Consider the following 16288-nt stretch of genomic DNA (forward strand, 5'->3'; position numbering starts at 1 on the left):
CACCAGAGTTGGCAACTCTGGAGAGATCATCATTGGGGTCGTATAGGCAAGCAAGGCTTGACTAGCCGTAGTAGCAGCAGGTTGAGAGAACCTTGATTTGTAATCCTGCAACATGCTATGGAGATCTTGTAAGAGAGAAGTTGGAACAGACACCATCTCTTGGCTTGTGAACCCCTGTGGTAGAGAAGAATGTTGATAAGTACATTCCTGAAGATATTCTCCTATCGAATCTGTCTCCTGACATTTCACCAGCAGTTGGGATGGACTGTGTGTATACCCAAACGATTCCTGATCTTCATCATCTGAATCTTCATTATCCTCCTCTAACAACAAAGCGCAAGGCAAGGGGGTACCCTCCTTGGGGACGTCATGTCTAGAGTAATTCTTTTCAAAGAAATAGTCATTTTCTCCGTCGACGATAGTATCGTTGACGATCCCGTCGACGATGGAGCTGTTAAAGGTAAACCTGCCGTTGTTGAAGTCGTCGAAGGAATAGGTACCGTCGACGAGGAGATGGGCGTCATCGACGCTGTCGGAGACGAGACCGTCGACACTCCTGCCGTCGTCGTCGTTAATGTAGTCGTCATCGAAGCACTCGCCGACGACACCGTCGTCGTCACCACCCTTGACGAAATCTTCGTTGTCGCTGTCGTCGTTGAAGTTCCCGTCGACATCCTCGTCGACGTCGCTGTCACCACCGTTGATGACTCCGTCGACGCCGACGATCCCGTCGACGCCGACCGTACCGTCGACGAGCCTGTCGATGGCACCACTTTCATCTTGGGCTTCGACACCTTCCTCGACGGAGCCTTCTGCTGCGTCGTCGATGACTTGGAACTCCTGTCCGACTTCTCAGAAGACTGAGAAGATGGCTTTTTGAAGGCTGGAGCAGTCTTCATCCCAGTGGACGGTGTAGATGGTCCCTTCCTCTCCTTTACACCTTGGTGAGGAGATTCGACTGGACCCTGGCTCTCAGACTCGCAGGGGTCTTTTTTGAGTCCTTAACTGGACGCTTCACAGAAGGTGAAGGGGAAGCCCTACCCCTTCTGACTGAACTTCTTGAAGATGAATCTGAAGAGGACTCCTCACTGTCGCTGGAGACTGTGTCTTTCCTGGACTTCAGTTTCTGGAGCCAGGTGAGGAGCTGACCCTCACGGTCCCGGAGGGTCTTGGTAGAAAAGGTGCAGCAGATCTTGCAGTTTGCAGCCTCATGATCTGGGTACAGGCAATATATACAATTTCTATGCCTGTCCTCAACAAATAACCTTTTCTTGCCACAGGTGGAACATGGCTTGAAAAGGGCCTTCTTCTTCTCCTTATCAGACATCCTGGAAGGGACAGCCAACAATTCTGAAGAAAAAACTGAAGAAAATCCTCAAAAGAGTAGAGATTGAGCAGAGCTCAAAGGAGACTCCCTAAGCACAACGTGCGGTAGAAAATCTGAGGCTCTGAGGTTCCTTCAGGAGGGTTCTATGGGGTGAGGCTCTTCTGATTGGCTGATGCTTAGTTTGGTCTCTTTTACAAAAAGAGGCGGATATGCTACAAAAGGGAATGAGGCCTAGGCCTTTTTCTTTCTCTTTTGTACCTACTGCTATGTTATTTTTGTTACCGATACTCCCATTCCGATGACGGGGAATGATACAAAAGCATGGGAATCTATGAAAGTTCCAATACTGGGGAAAACAATGTCACAACTGGTTACTGTATACCCGGAGGCTGCAGGGAGTCACATCCTTTGTGTTTTGGTTCTTCCAGCTACAGACCCCGCAGGGCAGATGAAAGGAGAAGCATTGGTATAGCCAATAGGTCTAACTTTGGGGACCTTATATGTATTTAGTTATGCAGCACAATCTCCTTGGTGCAACAATATCAACCGTTGCATGGCTAAACACTTTTAAGTTCCCAAAGGCGAGACCTATTGGCTATGCCAATGCTTGTTTTGTCCTCTATCCAGTGCAAATGTGATCTGAGGTCTGGGTGCCAGGGGTGCCACTTTATGCACAGAACTTGCACTCAGTGGATGTTGTGCCTACTAGCCAATGGGCTTTCAAGTCTCCTCCAGTCTGATGATGACTTCCTGCAAAGCGTGGCATTTAGTTAGCCCAAAATGCAATATTTTGCCCACTCCTAAGATGGCAGAACCCCTCTCTTTGTGTGTGGAGCTAGGTTGAACCACGCTAGAGGTGTGGCTAACTGGTTTGGCAACTCTTTCCCCCTCTCTGTCCCCAACACCAACCTGTCTAACAGAACAAAAGAGCAGCCCCTCTTGTTTGTGTGTACCAATTGCCCTTCAAATGCGGCTTCCTTTTTTTGAAGCTCACCTTTTGGGCTCACACCTTGCTTGGCTTCCTGCCAGGGAGAAGTGATACCTCTTCCAATACCAGGCCATTTGTGTTCATTCCTGAGAATCGTTCACACCTCCTCCGAGGAGATGAGCAGAAGGCTGTCTTGAGGTGAGCAACCATAAATGGTCACTGGACAACTTTGTGCAACAGAGTGGCAGCTTTCTAAAGTTGCCATCTACTTAAAAGTTATATTAAATTCGACATGGGCATACACTCAGTGGGAATAGCTTTTTCTGATGAGCAATTAACCATAGAGGTGGCAGAGCCACTTAATCCTCAAGCCACGCTGGAGCCTGAAGCCGGGTTTTGGCTCAGCTCAAGGTCCTATTGGAACCTCAAGTCCAAAACAAGACGAACTACCATGGGTCTTCTGCCTCCCACTCTTCCAAAACCCAGGATGTAGCATTACAGTCAGACAAATCACATAATCTCCCTATGCTTATAAACGTATGTGACCTTGGGTAATGTACGCAGCGCTCATGTAAAGCGCTCAATACTAAAGGATCGAGTTTGAGCTATATTTTAAAAACAGCAGAAAAATGCATTAAAAGGTAAAAACAATGCCTTATAATAAGGAAAGACAAATAGATACCCATTTACTGGCTGATTTGTACAAAGTGAAACCAGAAAACCTGGATAAATCATGCCTTCCCCGGTTAAATTGTGTTATCTTAGGCAAATATTTCATTTCAGCAAAACATTTTTCTTTCTTATCTCACATGAAGGCACTTTTATATTGTGATTTCAGACTACCAGTTGTACAAAACTATCATTTTTAATAAGTACTTCTCAGTGCAGTGCCATAATGTGCCTAATAGTAGCTTCAACATGTTAAAGGAATACAATTTCTTGACTTTTGAAGAGACTTTATCATATTCCGTTTCTTGAATGATTTACATAGCAAATATTTTCAGAACTAGGCTTGTGCTCGGGCTCTAAGATGCAAGCCAGGATGTTGACTCATTTCTGGCTTGGCTCTCACTGTTCATTTGTTGGCTTGCCCAACTCTACTTGATCATAGACACATCTGCTTGTCCCTTTTAAGGAGGGCACTTACCGTGTCAAGGGAGGCTGCCGCCCTCATGTCTGGCAAGAACCCCACCTCCAACACCTGCAGCAGAAAGTCCTGGTTCTCAATGCCATAGACACGATCCAGGAACAGCACCGTAGGCGCCTTATGATCTGGCACAAAATTGGCTGACATCTTGGGTTCAATGATGCTACCATCTGTGGGAACAAGACGGTGCATGAAAAGTAAGGCCGTGATAAGTAACTTTCAAAGTGACACATGGCCATGTTTGACCACAGTAAACACAAGAAGAAGCCTAGAGGGGCCAAAGCTGTGTACATATATTGGCAACTCAAAGTAGCGGACATGAAGGAAAAAGAGGTCTCAGACTATATATTTCAGGTGCAACTCCAGCTGCAGGCTTGTGACGGTTCATCCAGATGTAAATAATTACGTGCGGTGATCCTGATCTCTACAATGTTAAAGTTGCAAATGTACATTTTCTAATTTTGCTCTACGAGACCAGGCAACGTTCAAATCAGGTACAAATTTTGGGGTGGAGTTATTATACCACTTTATTTAGGACACTGAAGTGAAAGTATTTTTGCTTGAGTCCAAATAAAATGTAGTGTTAAAGGAAGCATGTTTATTTGTAATGCAACTCATTCTTTATTAGCCTCTCGTATTCTTTGTGAATGAAAGTGTTTATTCTCGTTTTAAGGCCCTTTTCAGATCCGACAACAGCAGTAAAAATAAATAAGCTGACCCTGTGATCTTGATACGATCGCAGAGTGAGCAAGCAACAGTGAGGAGCGAGCCTACTCAACACCGACATCCGGAAAAAAAAGCGCGAAGTACACCGGGCATTCCATTTGACATTTGAGTTCCAATCCTTTTGGAAGATAACATTTGGAAACCTTTGAGCACGAAGGCGGGGATTTCTACGCACAATTAGCGAGTCGCCTTTTTCAATAATAAGAAGAATAAAGGTTGGCCCCCTCATTTGCAACCCCATATGGAGGCAATTATGGAATAGAGAAGGAAGACTTCTAAGGTCCTTCCACGTGACGACGTCCGTGGAAGCACTCAAATGATTTTTCAGCTCCCACCCTCTGAAATTCTTTGATACATTGACATCGCCCTGAAGAGATCCCAGGAACTTTGCCCTGGAATCGAAACGCGTCGGCATGTATTAAGGGGGATTTTTGGTTATTTCTAACTCCAAACCAGCAAATGCTGGTCCAAATAGTCGTCATAGATTGACTTAACTCCTTTGATTTTGAATTGAGTGTAGTGCCATTTTTCAAGGCACATGATTATTTGATGTATAGTCTTGTCTAATAGTTTCGTATTTTATGTAGGATGTGTAGGATGTGGACACTTTATTGATTTAAAGTCATTTTTGCAAATGTCATTTATTTGTTTGTACATCAGTGTAAATTTGTGTAAATATGTGGATATATATGTGTCGTTTTTGTTGAGTAAATGTCTTTTTAAAAAACTTTTAAAAAAAATAAATACAAACAAATGGTATAAATAAAAATACTTGGTCGATTCAGACAAACTGTGATTAAGATCCTCTCTGAATTTTGGGTACAAATGTAGGTGGTTAGGCACTTTTGTGTTTTTCTCATTTAAATAGGGTCCAGCCTATCCACCAGTCCTCAAGGGCCTAACTCCTTAAGTTTTCTGACCCTGTCAGTGGAGCAATACGAGTGGAAGAGTGGAAATGAATGGCAGAAACCTTCGTAACCACTGCTTCCTATTTATGTCCTATTTATGTCCTCCACAGTACTACAATTCCATATATTTTGCTGAAAGTTTAAACTTTTCTTTGGAGAACTGGTTCGGACTTCACTTACCTGGAGCACCTTGTACATATAGACAGCCCAGAATGTTCCATTAATTTGGATGTGCTCTAATTTTTGAAGCAGTCATGCTGCTTACAGTGGATGCACTAATCTGGTACCCATGCAAGCTAGCGCCTGAGTTCTGGACTTTGCGGCTAAGGAACATGGCGCATCAGCCAACCTTGCAAGTTTCTGTGATGTACTGGAGGTAAGGACGCACGCCCTACCACCCAGAGTGAGTGCAAGACTCCCTCCTGCTCCTGTGCTTACACGCAGAGCGATATTATGACCTGTACACAGGTCACTAGTAAAGCAGCACATTCAGGATATAACTATGCCAAAAAAAATACCTCAATACGGACGAAGTTTTTTCTTGATGGAAAGGGCATATAATACACACGCCACATCTTTGCACGTGTCCGTAGGTCGACAATGTGCAGCAGTTGCCATACATACCTGTCTATATTGCTCAAATGTGCACTCACTTGGAGGTACACAAACAGCTGGTTAAAAACATAACAGCTTGCTTGATGTGACCCTAAAATAATTCATCCAAACCCATGGATTCCAAAAAGACAGTTCAAATAAGAGCAGCAGTCACTGCATTAACCACATTGCAGATTCTATCAGGCCCACCACCAATTTGGTACAACAATGCCTTCCTGGAAAGGGATGCTGTCACCCAAGGCGTCGTTTCTAATGTAACAATGTCTTTCTACTCAAACCAATCAAAGCACAGTGCACAGCACGTGACAATACTGTACAGCCAGTGACGAAGGACACTGTATGTTTTCCAATTCACAGTACTTGTGATTGGTCTTGGCTCTTCTGTAATTCCCTAAGTTCACTCCAGTATCCTGATCCGCATGATCCCCTAAAACCAGCTCCCAACCACACTCCCGTTTTAAGGCTGTCCGCGTACCTTTCCCGAAAGCTGGAATCTGCAGCGGAAGGCTGATCACACCTACAAGATCCTCGATGGGTACAAGAGAACGCAGGATTGCACGGATACGCAGGGCCTCGCCTTTGCCAGCTTGGATAAGCTAAAAAGAGACAAGAGAGACAGTATGAAGATGAGAAAGAACAAGAAAGAAAGAAAGAAAGAAAGAAAAAAGAGCGATCCAACAAACACATGATGTCGTTCTCAATTTTATTTTATGTACATTTTTATTTTATTTTATGCATGACAGAGGACAAACCTAGCCACCTTCAAATCAAGGCCACCTTCTTCATAGGTCCTAATTGAACCACTCCTGTCGACCTGTACTACCTCCCCGCCTAAGGATCTGCCTTGGTAATACCCTTCTCCTCTAATATCACCGCGCCGTTTACACAAAATTGCTCACTGTAGAGATAATTGTCCCCACCTTAAGGATTAGCCTTGATATTGACTTTCTCCCCGAATGCCACCGCGCCGTTCACACAAAACTGCTCACTGTATAGACATTTGTATACCTAGTTCAGATCTGCCGTGATAATACCTTCATATGTCACCATGCCGGTTACACAAAACTGCTAACTGTATAGTCAATCTTGTATCCAACACTGTGTAGTCATCGATAGTGCACCAGTCACTCTGGACCCTCTCACTTCTATTCTGGATACTGTCTCGCACTGCGCCATATGTAACGTTTTGTTTTTTAATCGCCCTTTCTCTGAAAGGTTCCCAATTTGAACTCAGGCTTTTAATTCCAACACCATTTCGCACTGCGCCGTCACTTCTCCTTCCATTTTCGCCGCCTGCTCCGAGCAGACTTCACTATCCAAAATCACTGCACAGATGTTTAAGTGCACAGTATTACATAGTTGCTCCAGCACTAAGCATGCCAGCAAAGAACGGTCCTTGAGGTGCGAACAGTAAAATGCACCACCATGTGTTTTTTTGTTTTAAACATGCCTGGCCTCGTATTCACATTGGTTTTTCTTCCCTTCTCTCCCTTATTTTTTCCCACTTATGTCAATTGTATGTAGCATGAAAGGCAATTGTTTATAATTCCAAGACAAACATGATTTATATATTTGTCCTGAAGATGATGCCATTTATCTTGTTTTCGGCATCGAAACGTCGTCGACACAATAGGATCATATGTACTGAATATGCTTGTGAATGCTATGTACAATGGTCACTCAAACTACAATCAAGTCTGTTCACTGATTATAAGTATACAGACCGATTTGCTCGCTCTTGCCTATACTTGTTGTTTTGTCTTGTTCACTGTAGGTCACGGGCTGTGCCCCCTTGACATTACTTTCTGATTGTGTGCATCGCCAAATAAATTCCTGTCCGGCTGGACAAAGGACATAAATACTATTCCAATTTGTGTCTATTCTTACCCTGATCCCCCAAACTACCAGGGTCAACTGTTTTTTGTAATAAACCCCAGTGAATTGGTAACATGTTGCTTTCAGGGTTTCCCAGACTCAGCGAAATAAACTAAATGCAAATTCCATCAGCATCAGTAGCATTCAGGACATTCTATTGTCCTGTGCTAAAGTTGCATTTAAACTCTTCAGCGATTGGACCAATGGCACTATCTTAATGGGTTTATAAATTCATCATCTGCCACCAGGGTTGGAACAGAAATCAAAGTCAGTGTGGCAAAACCATTCTAACCAACCCTACTCTGCATGAGACGAAGGCCTCGGCTACAATGGAGTCAAAAGGGCATGTTTGGGTTTTTGCAGCTTACTCTACAATAAAAGGAGTCCCCTCCCCTGCAGCGTACCAGGGAAATGCCAAAGTGGCATAATGTTCATTTCGATCACATCCGCCTTTCTGAACATTGAATCGTCTGGACAGAATAACAAACCACCACATTTGTAAAGAAGTCTTCCCATTGAATGAATTGCATAAAGTTTTCACCAATGTTTCTAGCCTAACGCGCTTACATATAAACAGAATGCCGCTAAATTGGTATAACATTTTTAAAGAAGAGAGAGCACAGACCCCTCTGAACTACATCCTGCAGTTTTAAACACTGTTACTGGCTGAATGTGCTTCTGAATGTATCACCACATTTGCCGCTAAGTCGTCCTGTCCATGCCTGACAGTCATCCAGGTGAACTTCATTCCAAAGTGAATGAAGACTTGTAGTTTGCTTAACTGGCATTCTGCTATGGTGGCTACATCCATGGATAGTAAGCTTAAAGAAGAACTTCTAATCATAAAAAAATACTCCTATATTTTTTTGCAAGATTTTTAGTTCCAATGAAGGTTTAAGGGAAAGAGGAGAATTCCAGAATTAGTATGCCACAGAAGAAAAGGCCTCCTTATTTTGGGAGCATTCAACAGAGCAGAGGGCTCCCTGCAGATAGTGCCTGAGCTTCCATCAATATGTTTGTAATTTAGCTGCCAGATAACTACGCTGACTCAACACCCCAGCCGTATATTTCATGAATCAAATGTGAACAGCAAACAGAATTCAACTCAAAATGTGTGAATTGAAAGCAAGAACTGGAGACACACAAGCAAATTTGTGAGTACCTTTGACCAATTGAACAGATGAATGAAGAATAAGTTATTTACCTTTGGTAACATTCTTTCTGGTGGATACTCTATCTAACCGCAGATACCTCACCATGTGAATATTGACTCAGGCAATGAACTGATCCAGAAACTCAAAAGCAGTACTCCTGGCCACCAGTAGGTGGTGTTGTGCAGCTCCACTCGGACGTCATTCGGCTCCAGAAATGATGAGCGGGACAGCGTACAAGAGCCACCCAGGCAGGCTGGCGTCAGTTGCTTTCTAAGGCTTCTCTGAGTCCTCAGACGCAGAGTCAACTGGCAAACTGGCTTGATGCATGTGCAGATTGCTAGTTCAGGTCATTTTTAGATGGAAAAAAGAGTCAATTTCACAGAACAGGGAGGTGGGAGGGTTGGGAAGGAATCTGCAGTTAGACAGCGCATCCACCAGAAAGAGCGTTACTGAAGATAAGTAATTTGTTCTTCTGATGGACACTTCTAACTGCAGATTCATCACCTAGTGAATAGATACCTAAGCAGCACTTCCTCCTGTGGTGTGTCTGTGAAATAGCTGAGACCAGAAAGTCCTGTAGGTCTGAATGGGCATAATGCCCGTCCTGACTCTGAAAGCAATTGTGCTTCGTCAAAATGTGCACTGATGCAACGTAGCAACCTGACAGATATCTAGGACACTCCTGCTAGCGCAGAAGTAGCAGCAGCATTGGCCAAAGCGGAATGAGCCATTGATCCGTCAAGTAGCTGTTTCATGGTTAATGCACAGCAGATATTTATGCAAAGGAATGTCTACCTAGAGATGGTTCTTTTCCATACTAACTTGCCCTTCAGAGAATCCCACAAAGAGTTGATCATCCAGCCGATGGTCCTTGGTACAATCAATGTAGAAACTGAGGGCTCTCTTGGGGTCCAAACCATGGAGTCGCTCCTCTCCTTTCAAGGGATAAGGTGGTGCAAAGAATGTCAGAAAGGTGATTGTCTGCCGGACATGGAAAGGTGTTACTATCTTCATCAGAAATACAGCTTGCGTTCTCAACACCATTTTATCTCGAAAGAATATATTGGAAGGTGGCTGAACCAAGAGGGCCTGCAGCTCACTCATGGGACAAGCTGACGTGATAGTGACCAGAAAGACCAATTTCAGGATCAAGACACGTGGTGGACTATTGTGCATTTGCTCACATGTGGTACTCATTAGAAAAGTAAGAACCACATCCAAGTCCCACTGTGGCATCACAACAGGCTTCTGTTGGAACACATCCTGTAATCCTTTTATAAAAGGTGATTTAAACAAAGATGTCTGATCCAGCAACTATATATATATATATATATGAGCACCAACTCGTAATCCTTTCCCGCTTAAAACGTAGAATCACGGGCGCAGACCAAACTTTTGTGCAGCATTATTTTTATTTTTCAAACACGAATGTCAGGACGTGTTTCGGCCGTCCAAGTGGCCTTGGTCACCTGACCATGCATACAACATTGCCCATTTTTAAAGTGCTTGTGCATCATTTTGGTAATAGCAATGGAAGAAATACCAATAACTGTTTAAATACATTCCAATGAGTTTGACAACTGAAAAAGAAGGTTTTATATAATAATGGCTTAAATGCGTAAAACTAATTATTTCAGTAGTTATAAATGTATCAACATTTTGCCATTAAAACAAAAGTTACAGCATAAATGCTTTTCATTTAATTTCTCCTAAGCTAGCCTAGAAGCACTTTCTTAATCCTTAAATCTATGTGCTCACCATGGAACTTCCCAAAAAATATAATTATAAGTCTAAAAAATTAAATCTATAAATGGTCTAAAACAATAACATAGTCACTTAATCACTTTTTTACGTAGTAAACATTGCATAATTTCAATTTTTATATCTTCAAATCAAACTGCAAACAGATTTTTGGTAAAATACCAACAACAAAGTTTAAAGATTGTGTACTAGACACATCTCAATGCACCTATGATCTTCACTAATTATGTCAAAAATGTAAACAATCCTAAAATTAGAGAAACAATCAATTTGAAATTCATTGAATAAAGTGCCTTGGTGCTACAGTACTACGTATTTTAAAGTGACTTGTGCCTTAGTGCTAAATTTTAAAGTGACTAGTGCCTATACAGTACAAAAAGGGAAAAGGTATTCAAAAAGATTTAATGCGAGAGCATTTTTTCACAAAATTTCATATCACTGCTTAGTAATCTATTCATTATATTGGAGGATATGCTTAAAACAAAATAACCATAAATATAAGACCAATATACACAAATCATCACCCGGTAACACGCTTAAAACAATCGATAAAAAGAGGCATAGATAAAAACTACCCATGAAATCTTAAAACCAATCATTAAAAACAGCGCCCCGGGGAAACCTGTGCATAAGTGATTCACCCGCAAATTAATTTTGATATTCCACCGGGGAATCCTTATATAACAAGTGCAGAATTAATAGATTCTGACTATTCATTTCATACTCAGATCTACTACAGAAGCAATTTCAAGAGATAATAACAAATAGGGCCAGATTACAATTAGGGGAACTTCAATACAGCATTTGTTATCTCATAGGAAAGTATAAAGGTCCTCAGTTGCATTAAGACCCCCCGGCCATTTAGAGTCAAACTTAAGTATGTAGCTTGTTTCCAATCTACGGAGGCTAGCTTCTCTGTCCCCTCCTCTCTTCATTGGGGGAATTGACTCTATAGCATAATATCGAAGAAATTTGGGGTCACTGTTATGTACTGTTTGAAAATGTCTAGCAACTGGGTAGTTCTGGTCCTTATTTTTAATTGCTCTCAAATGCTGTAGGATACGTTTGTGTACAGCCAGTTTGGTACTACCAATATACTTCAAACGACATTCACATTCCAGGACATACACGCAATACTCCGTCTTGCATGTAAGATGCTGTTTAATTTCTCTCATGATGTCAGAGAAAGCTGTCCTGTAATTTTTAGTGTTAGTACCAAACTGGGATGCACGACAGGTTAGACATTTATAAAATCCCTTTCTAGAGGGCAACCAACTTTCTTTTCTGAAACTCTCTTTACTGTTAGTAGCCAGCGCATTGCCCATACTTTTAGATTTTCGGAAAGTTATAGCCGGGTTCGAAGGCATAAGGTCGCCAATCACAGGATCATCCTGGATGAAATGCCAATTGCGCCTTATAATATTTCTCAACTTCTTTTCTTGTTTAGAATATGTTAAAATCAATTGAACCGGCTCTGCCTTTTTACTCTCTACTCCTTGACTATGTTTGACTCTGTATTAGAGGAGTTCTTCCCTGGGTTTTAATTGGGATTTCTTCATGGCGGCTTCCACTACTTTATGGCTGTATCCTCTATTTAAAAACCTTGCCAAGCTTTCCATCTGCTTTTCCTTCGCATCCAGTGGGACACTACATATACGACGGATGCGAAGCATCTCCCCATAAGGTATACTTCTTATTAAATGTGGGGGATGTACACTTGTGGCATGTAATATTGTATTGCCCGCTGTAGGTTTTCTAAAAAGGGTAGTTTTTAAAATGTTGTTTAGTATTAAAACCTGTACATCTAAAAATGTTACTGAGTACCTACTAATGGTAAAAGTAAAATTTAAATTAAGATCATTGTGATTGATATCCTCCACAAATTTGAGCACACTCTCTTCAGTTCCACGCCAAACAATAAATAAATCATCAATAAAACGTAGCCAGGAGACTATATTGTGGGTGCAGGTTTGTTCATACTTTCACCTAAGGACCAGTTCCTCCCACCAGCCCATAAAGAGACAGGCATAGCTGGGGGAGAAACTGGCCCCCATTGCTACACCCTGCACCTGTTGGTAAAATTGGCCATTAAAAAGGAAATAGTTATTCTCTAAACAAAAAGACAACATATCAAGCAACATCCTGGTGTGCTCTGCATATTCCATTGGTCTAGTGTTCAGAATATATTCTACATCTCTAAGCCCATCTCTATGCTTTATACAAGTATAAAGTGAACTGACGTCCAATGTAACTAGTAGAAAATCAGCACTCCACGGAATATCCTTGATTTTGCCAAGGAAATCACTGGTGTCCTGTACATAGGAGTCAAGGTTTTTCATATGTGCCTGTAGGAAATATTCAATATATCGTGAAAGATTTTCCAGAGGACCCCCACAGGCTTTAATAATGGGTCTTCCTGGCGGGGCGACTAGGCTTTTGTGGATAAAATAAATATAAGGTACCAACGCATGTTCTTTTTTGATAAACTTGTATTCGTCCCAACTCAGGAGTCTCAACCCTTTCCAACCAAGTAAACTTTGGAATAACACCTCTTGCATTGCTTTGTATTTCAATGGAGTGCTTTTTTCTGTAACAAGTCATGTCATTCAATTGGCTGTATGCTTCCTTTACATAATCTGATACTGGCCATAAAACAATATTTCCACCTTTGTCCGAGTTACGTATAACCAACTCAGCCTTCTGCAGTTTGGAAATTAATTGATGATATTTTCTTTCGGAATTTGAAGATTTTTTGCTTGTTCTATTGTTTGCGTGGGTCAATTTTTTAATCTGTGTCACTACATGTTCATTGAAGGTGTCCAGCCCATCATGTGCTACTAAAGGGATACATTTAGATTTTAGCTTAAATGGGGTTTCCGGTTTGCTTTGCCCCAAGGTTATTGCTACTTCTTGTGTGTTGATCTCTTCTCCTGAAGCTAAATGACACAAGTCTTTGTATACACTTAGATCGGAGATCACAAGACCTGGATCCTCATTACCAGTTATTGAAGTTGTTTTGTGTTCCTTAGCAGGTTTTTGTAGATGTAACTTTTTAAGCTTTCATTTCCGGATGAATTGGTATACATCAGCTCTGGTTCTGGTGTACGAAAAGCTGGATTCAGGACAGAAACTTAAGCCCAAACTAAGCAGTTGTTTTTCTGCTTCCGATAGGTTAACATTTCCCAGGTTGATAATAGATTTAGTTTCCCCGGTTTCCACTTGACTGTTTGAGCTTGTACTTGCTTTGCCTATAATTAGGGGTTCTTCCGAGCCCGCCTCCGACCTCTCTTCTTTTGCTCTCCATTGTTTGCGGGCCTGGCGTCTCCCCTTTCTCCTTTGGCACTTTGTTTTGCCACTGTTGCCATATATATGTGTGTGTGTGTGTCTAAAGAGCTGACAAATAGCTGTTAACAGTGCCCAAAACAAGACTTTTCTGTTAAAAAAAAACATTTTACAGACATGCTTAGCTTGTAGAAGGTCAAGCTGTGCCAAGCCAAAAACGTGTTCCAGTGCTGGGCGTACACTGATTTCAAAGATGAACAATTGACTATTAGAAGCACATCAACAACTTTGAAAGAAAGAGCGAAGGAGACTTGCTGCTCAAGCTTCATGCATGGAGATGCAGCATCCTGAGGCCTGGAAGCATGACCAAACCCTGTTGCTGCTATAGTAGATCCTCCCGATGGGGCAGCTTGATCGGATGATAGATGCTATGCTCTCAATTTCTGGATACCATCCTCTCCTGGTCAAATCTGGAGCCACCAGGATGACTTGGACTGGGTCGGTTTTCATCTTCTTCAGAAGTCAAGCCAGGATGGGTAGAGGTAGAATGTCACAAAGGAGTGCCGAGTTTCACTCTAGGTGGAATGCATATCCGAGAGAGAGGTTTCTAGGGTAATACAGTGTAAATAAAAGATGACATTGCGCTTTACTTAGAGGTGGCAAAACGATTGAGCCAGTGTTCTCGTCATTGTTGGAAACAACCTCCGCCACCTCTGGGTGTAACTGTCAATCATGATGATCCACTAGGTGTCAGATACTGATTTTGTCCGACCTGGCATTCAGAGATTCTGCCAGGTGGTTCAAAACCAAGGAAATACTCTGGCAAGCCAGACACTTACAGAGCTGCAACAGACAAGTGTCCCTCCATAGCCCCACTTCACCAGTTGGAGAACACACGTCCAAAGAGATGTCTTGCCTCCCTTTGAGGAAATGTCAGATCCTGACTTCTACATGGTTGGTGTGGTTCGAAAAGGATGCACTAAAGTGGTTTTTCGGTTACGATTGTTGAAGGGGTGGGGAATTAACCTGCATGTTGTCCCTGATGCCCTGAGAGCTGTCTCTGGGTACAGTGGTCTCGGCCACAAAATGGCTGGCAAGATTGTTGTGTCGGTGGAGGGATCAAGCGTTGGTGGTATTGAAACCCTCAAGCATATTCACAAAAGTGGCAAAATTGCTGACGGAATCATCTTAGAGGTGCAACCAGACTCATGGAACGGACTGTGGCACAATTCTCCTTAAAATGTTTCAAGGCAGAGTCTACTTTTTTGCCAAACAGGTGGAAGTCATCAAAGGTATGTCTATTGAGGATGCATAGACATGCCCAGAGAAGCCTGTAGACCTAATCCAGCTGTGACACAGAACCACCACGCTTGTGCCCATTACCCGACCCCAACAGTCATTTGTGTTGAGGCCAGACTCTATTACAAATTTCACCACATCCCGGCCACCCTGTATGGCTTGGGCTAAAGATGCTCAGAGGTCCTCTGGAACTTTCAATAGGATGTGACCAACTGCACCCCTTAAGGCATGACTGTAGTAGCCTAGGAGGAAACTCAGATTGACTAGATGCAAACCGAGATTGGCTGATGAAAACATGTGCTTGCCAAAAATGTCCATACGCTTCGACTCAGGGTAAAAAGGAGTCATGGGGTAGACATGAGCGTTGATTCGGCTGGTTGACATTTGAAACACAAGGCTCTCTGACGTAGGGTGTTGTGTTAAAAATTCAGGGTCGCCAGGTGCACATCTGTGGCAACAAGCTACCTGACTATTGATTGAGGGCCGAGAGCATTGCTTTGCCCAAGTTCCCAAGAGGGTATCTCTTAAGGCCTCTTTGAATGGTATACGAGATTCAGTTGGCACATGGCCAGACCGATGAACATCTGTAAGTTGGTTTCAACCTCCACTGTAGGGAGCTGCAGGTCATGTACCTCTGCAGTGTCCCGGATTACCACAGCGAAAGAAGCACTCTCCTCTCTGGCAGGACTAGGTGAAGAGACAAGTTCATTGCCTGGGGAGGTATCAAGACCACTGGCATTGTGTAACGCAGCATACCAATTGTACTTATCGTACTGTGGTACATATTTATGCCCCTCATTTTTATTGTCTGAATCCAATCCAAAGAGCTGATGTTGAGGTGAGCTCTGCCATGTGGTAAAGGTAAGGGATTGGTGCCCCAGGGATTGGCTATAGGCTGCGCTTCAGAGGGATCCGGCCTCTGTCAAGACAAAGATGGCTCAGAGTCAGAGACTACTTTAGGTGACGGCTCATCTTCCAACAAAGGCCAGCACCGATAGGAAATGAACTGGCATAGGGAATGGTGCCTGAATTGAAGTCTCCACAAAAGTTGATGCAGAACCCAAAATGGACTCAAGAGGCATAGACTGCGCTGAGGATTAACCTGCCAGCTGGACTCCGACTGAAGGCTTCAGTGGATTCTTAGGGACCGAAGCCATGCCAGATTGAGCTGGAAGCATGCCAAATGTGCGCAGCATGGCCTCCCTAAGTGCCTCTATTTGCTGCAACTTCGCTGACAGACCCATACATTTAGGTTACATCAGGACC

General features: G+C 42.8%; 1 protein-coding gene across 11 annotated transcripts in view; it reads right to left on the minus strand.

Annotated features, from left to right (window-relative positions):
• The window catches only part of RYR1 (ryanodine receptor 1), a 1215008-nt gene that overhangs the window by 690845 nt on the left and 507875 nt on the right, over window positions 1–16288 (minus strand). For all 11 annotated transcript variants that reach the window (XM_086938669.1, XM_086938668.1, XM_086938662.1 and 8 more), the window contains 2 exons: window positions 6127–6247; window positions 3403–3572 (listed from right to left, as the gene is read on the minus strand). In XM_086938669.1, coding sequence (XP_086794795.1) covers window positions 3403–3572; window positions 6127–6247 — 291 coding nt within the window. The remainder of the gene's footprint in view (window positions 1–3402; window positions 3573–6126; window positions 6248–16288) is intronic.

Source organism: Lissotriton vulgaris, chromosome 9 (genome assembly GCF_964263255.1).
Source record: "Lissotriton vulgaris chromosome 9, aLisVul1.2, whole genome shotgun sequence".
In the NCBI taxonomy this organism is placed as follows: Eukaryota; Metazoa; Chordata; class Amphibia; order Caudata; family Salamandridae; genus Lissotriton; species Lissotriton vulgaris.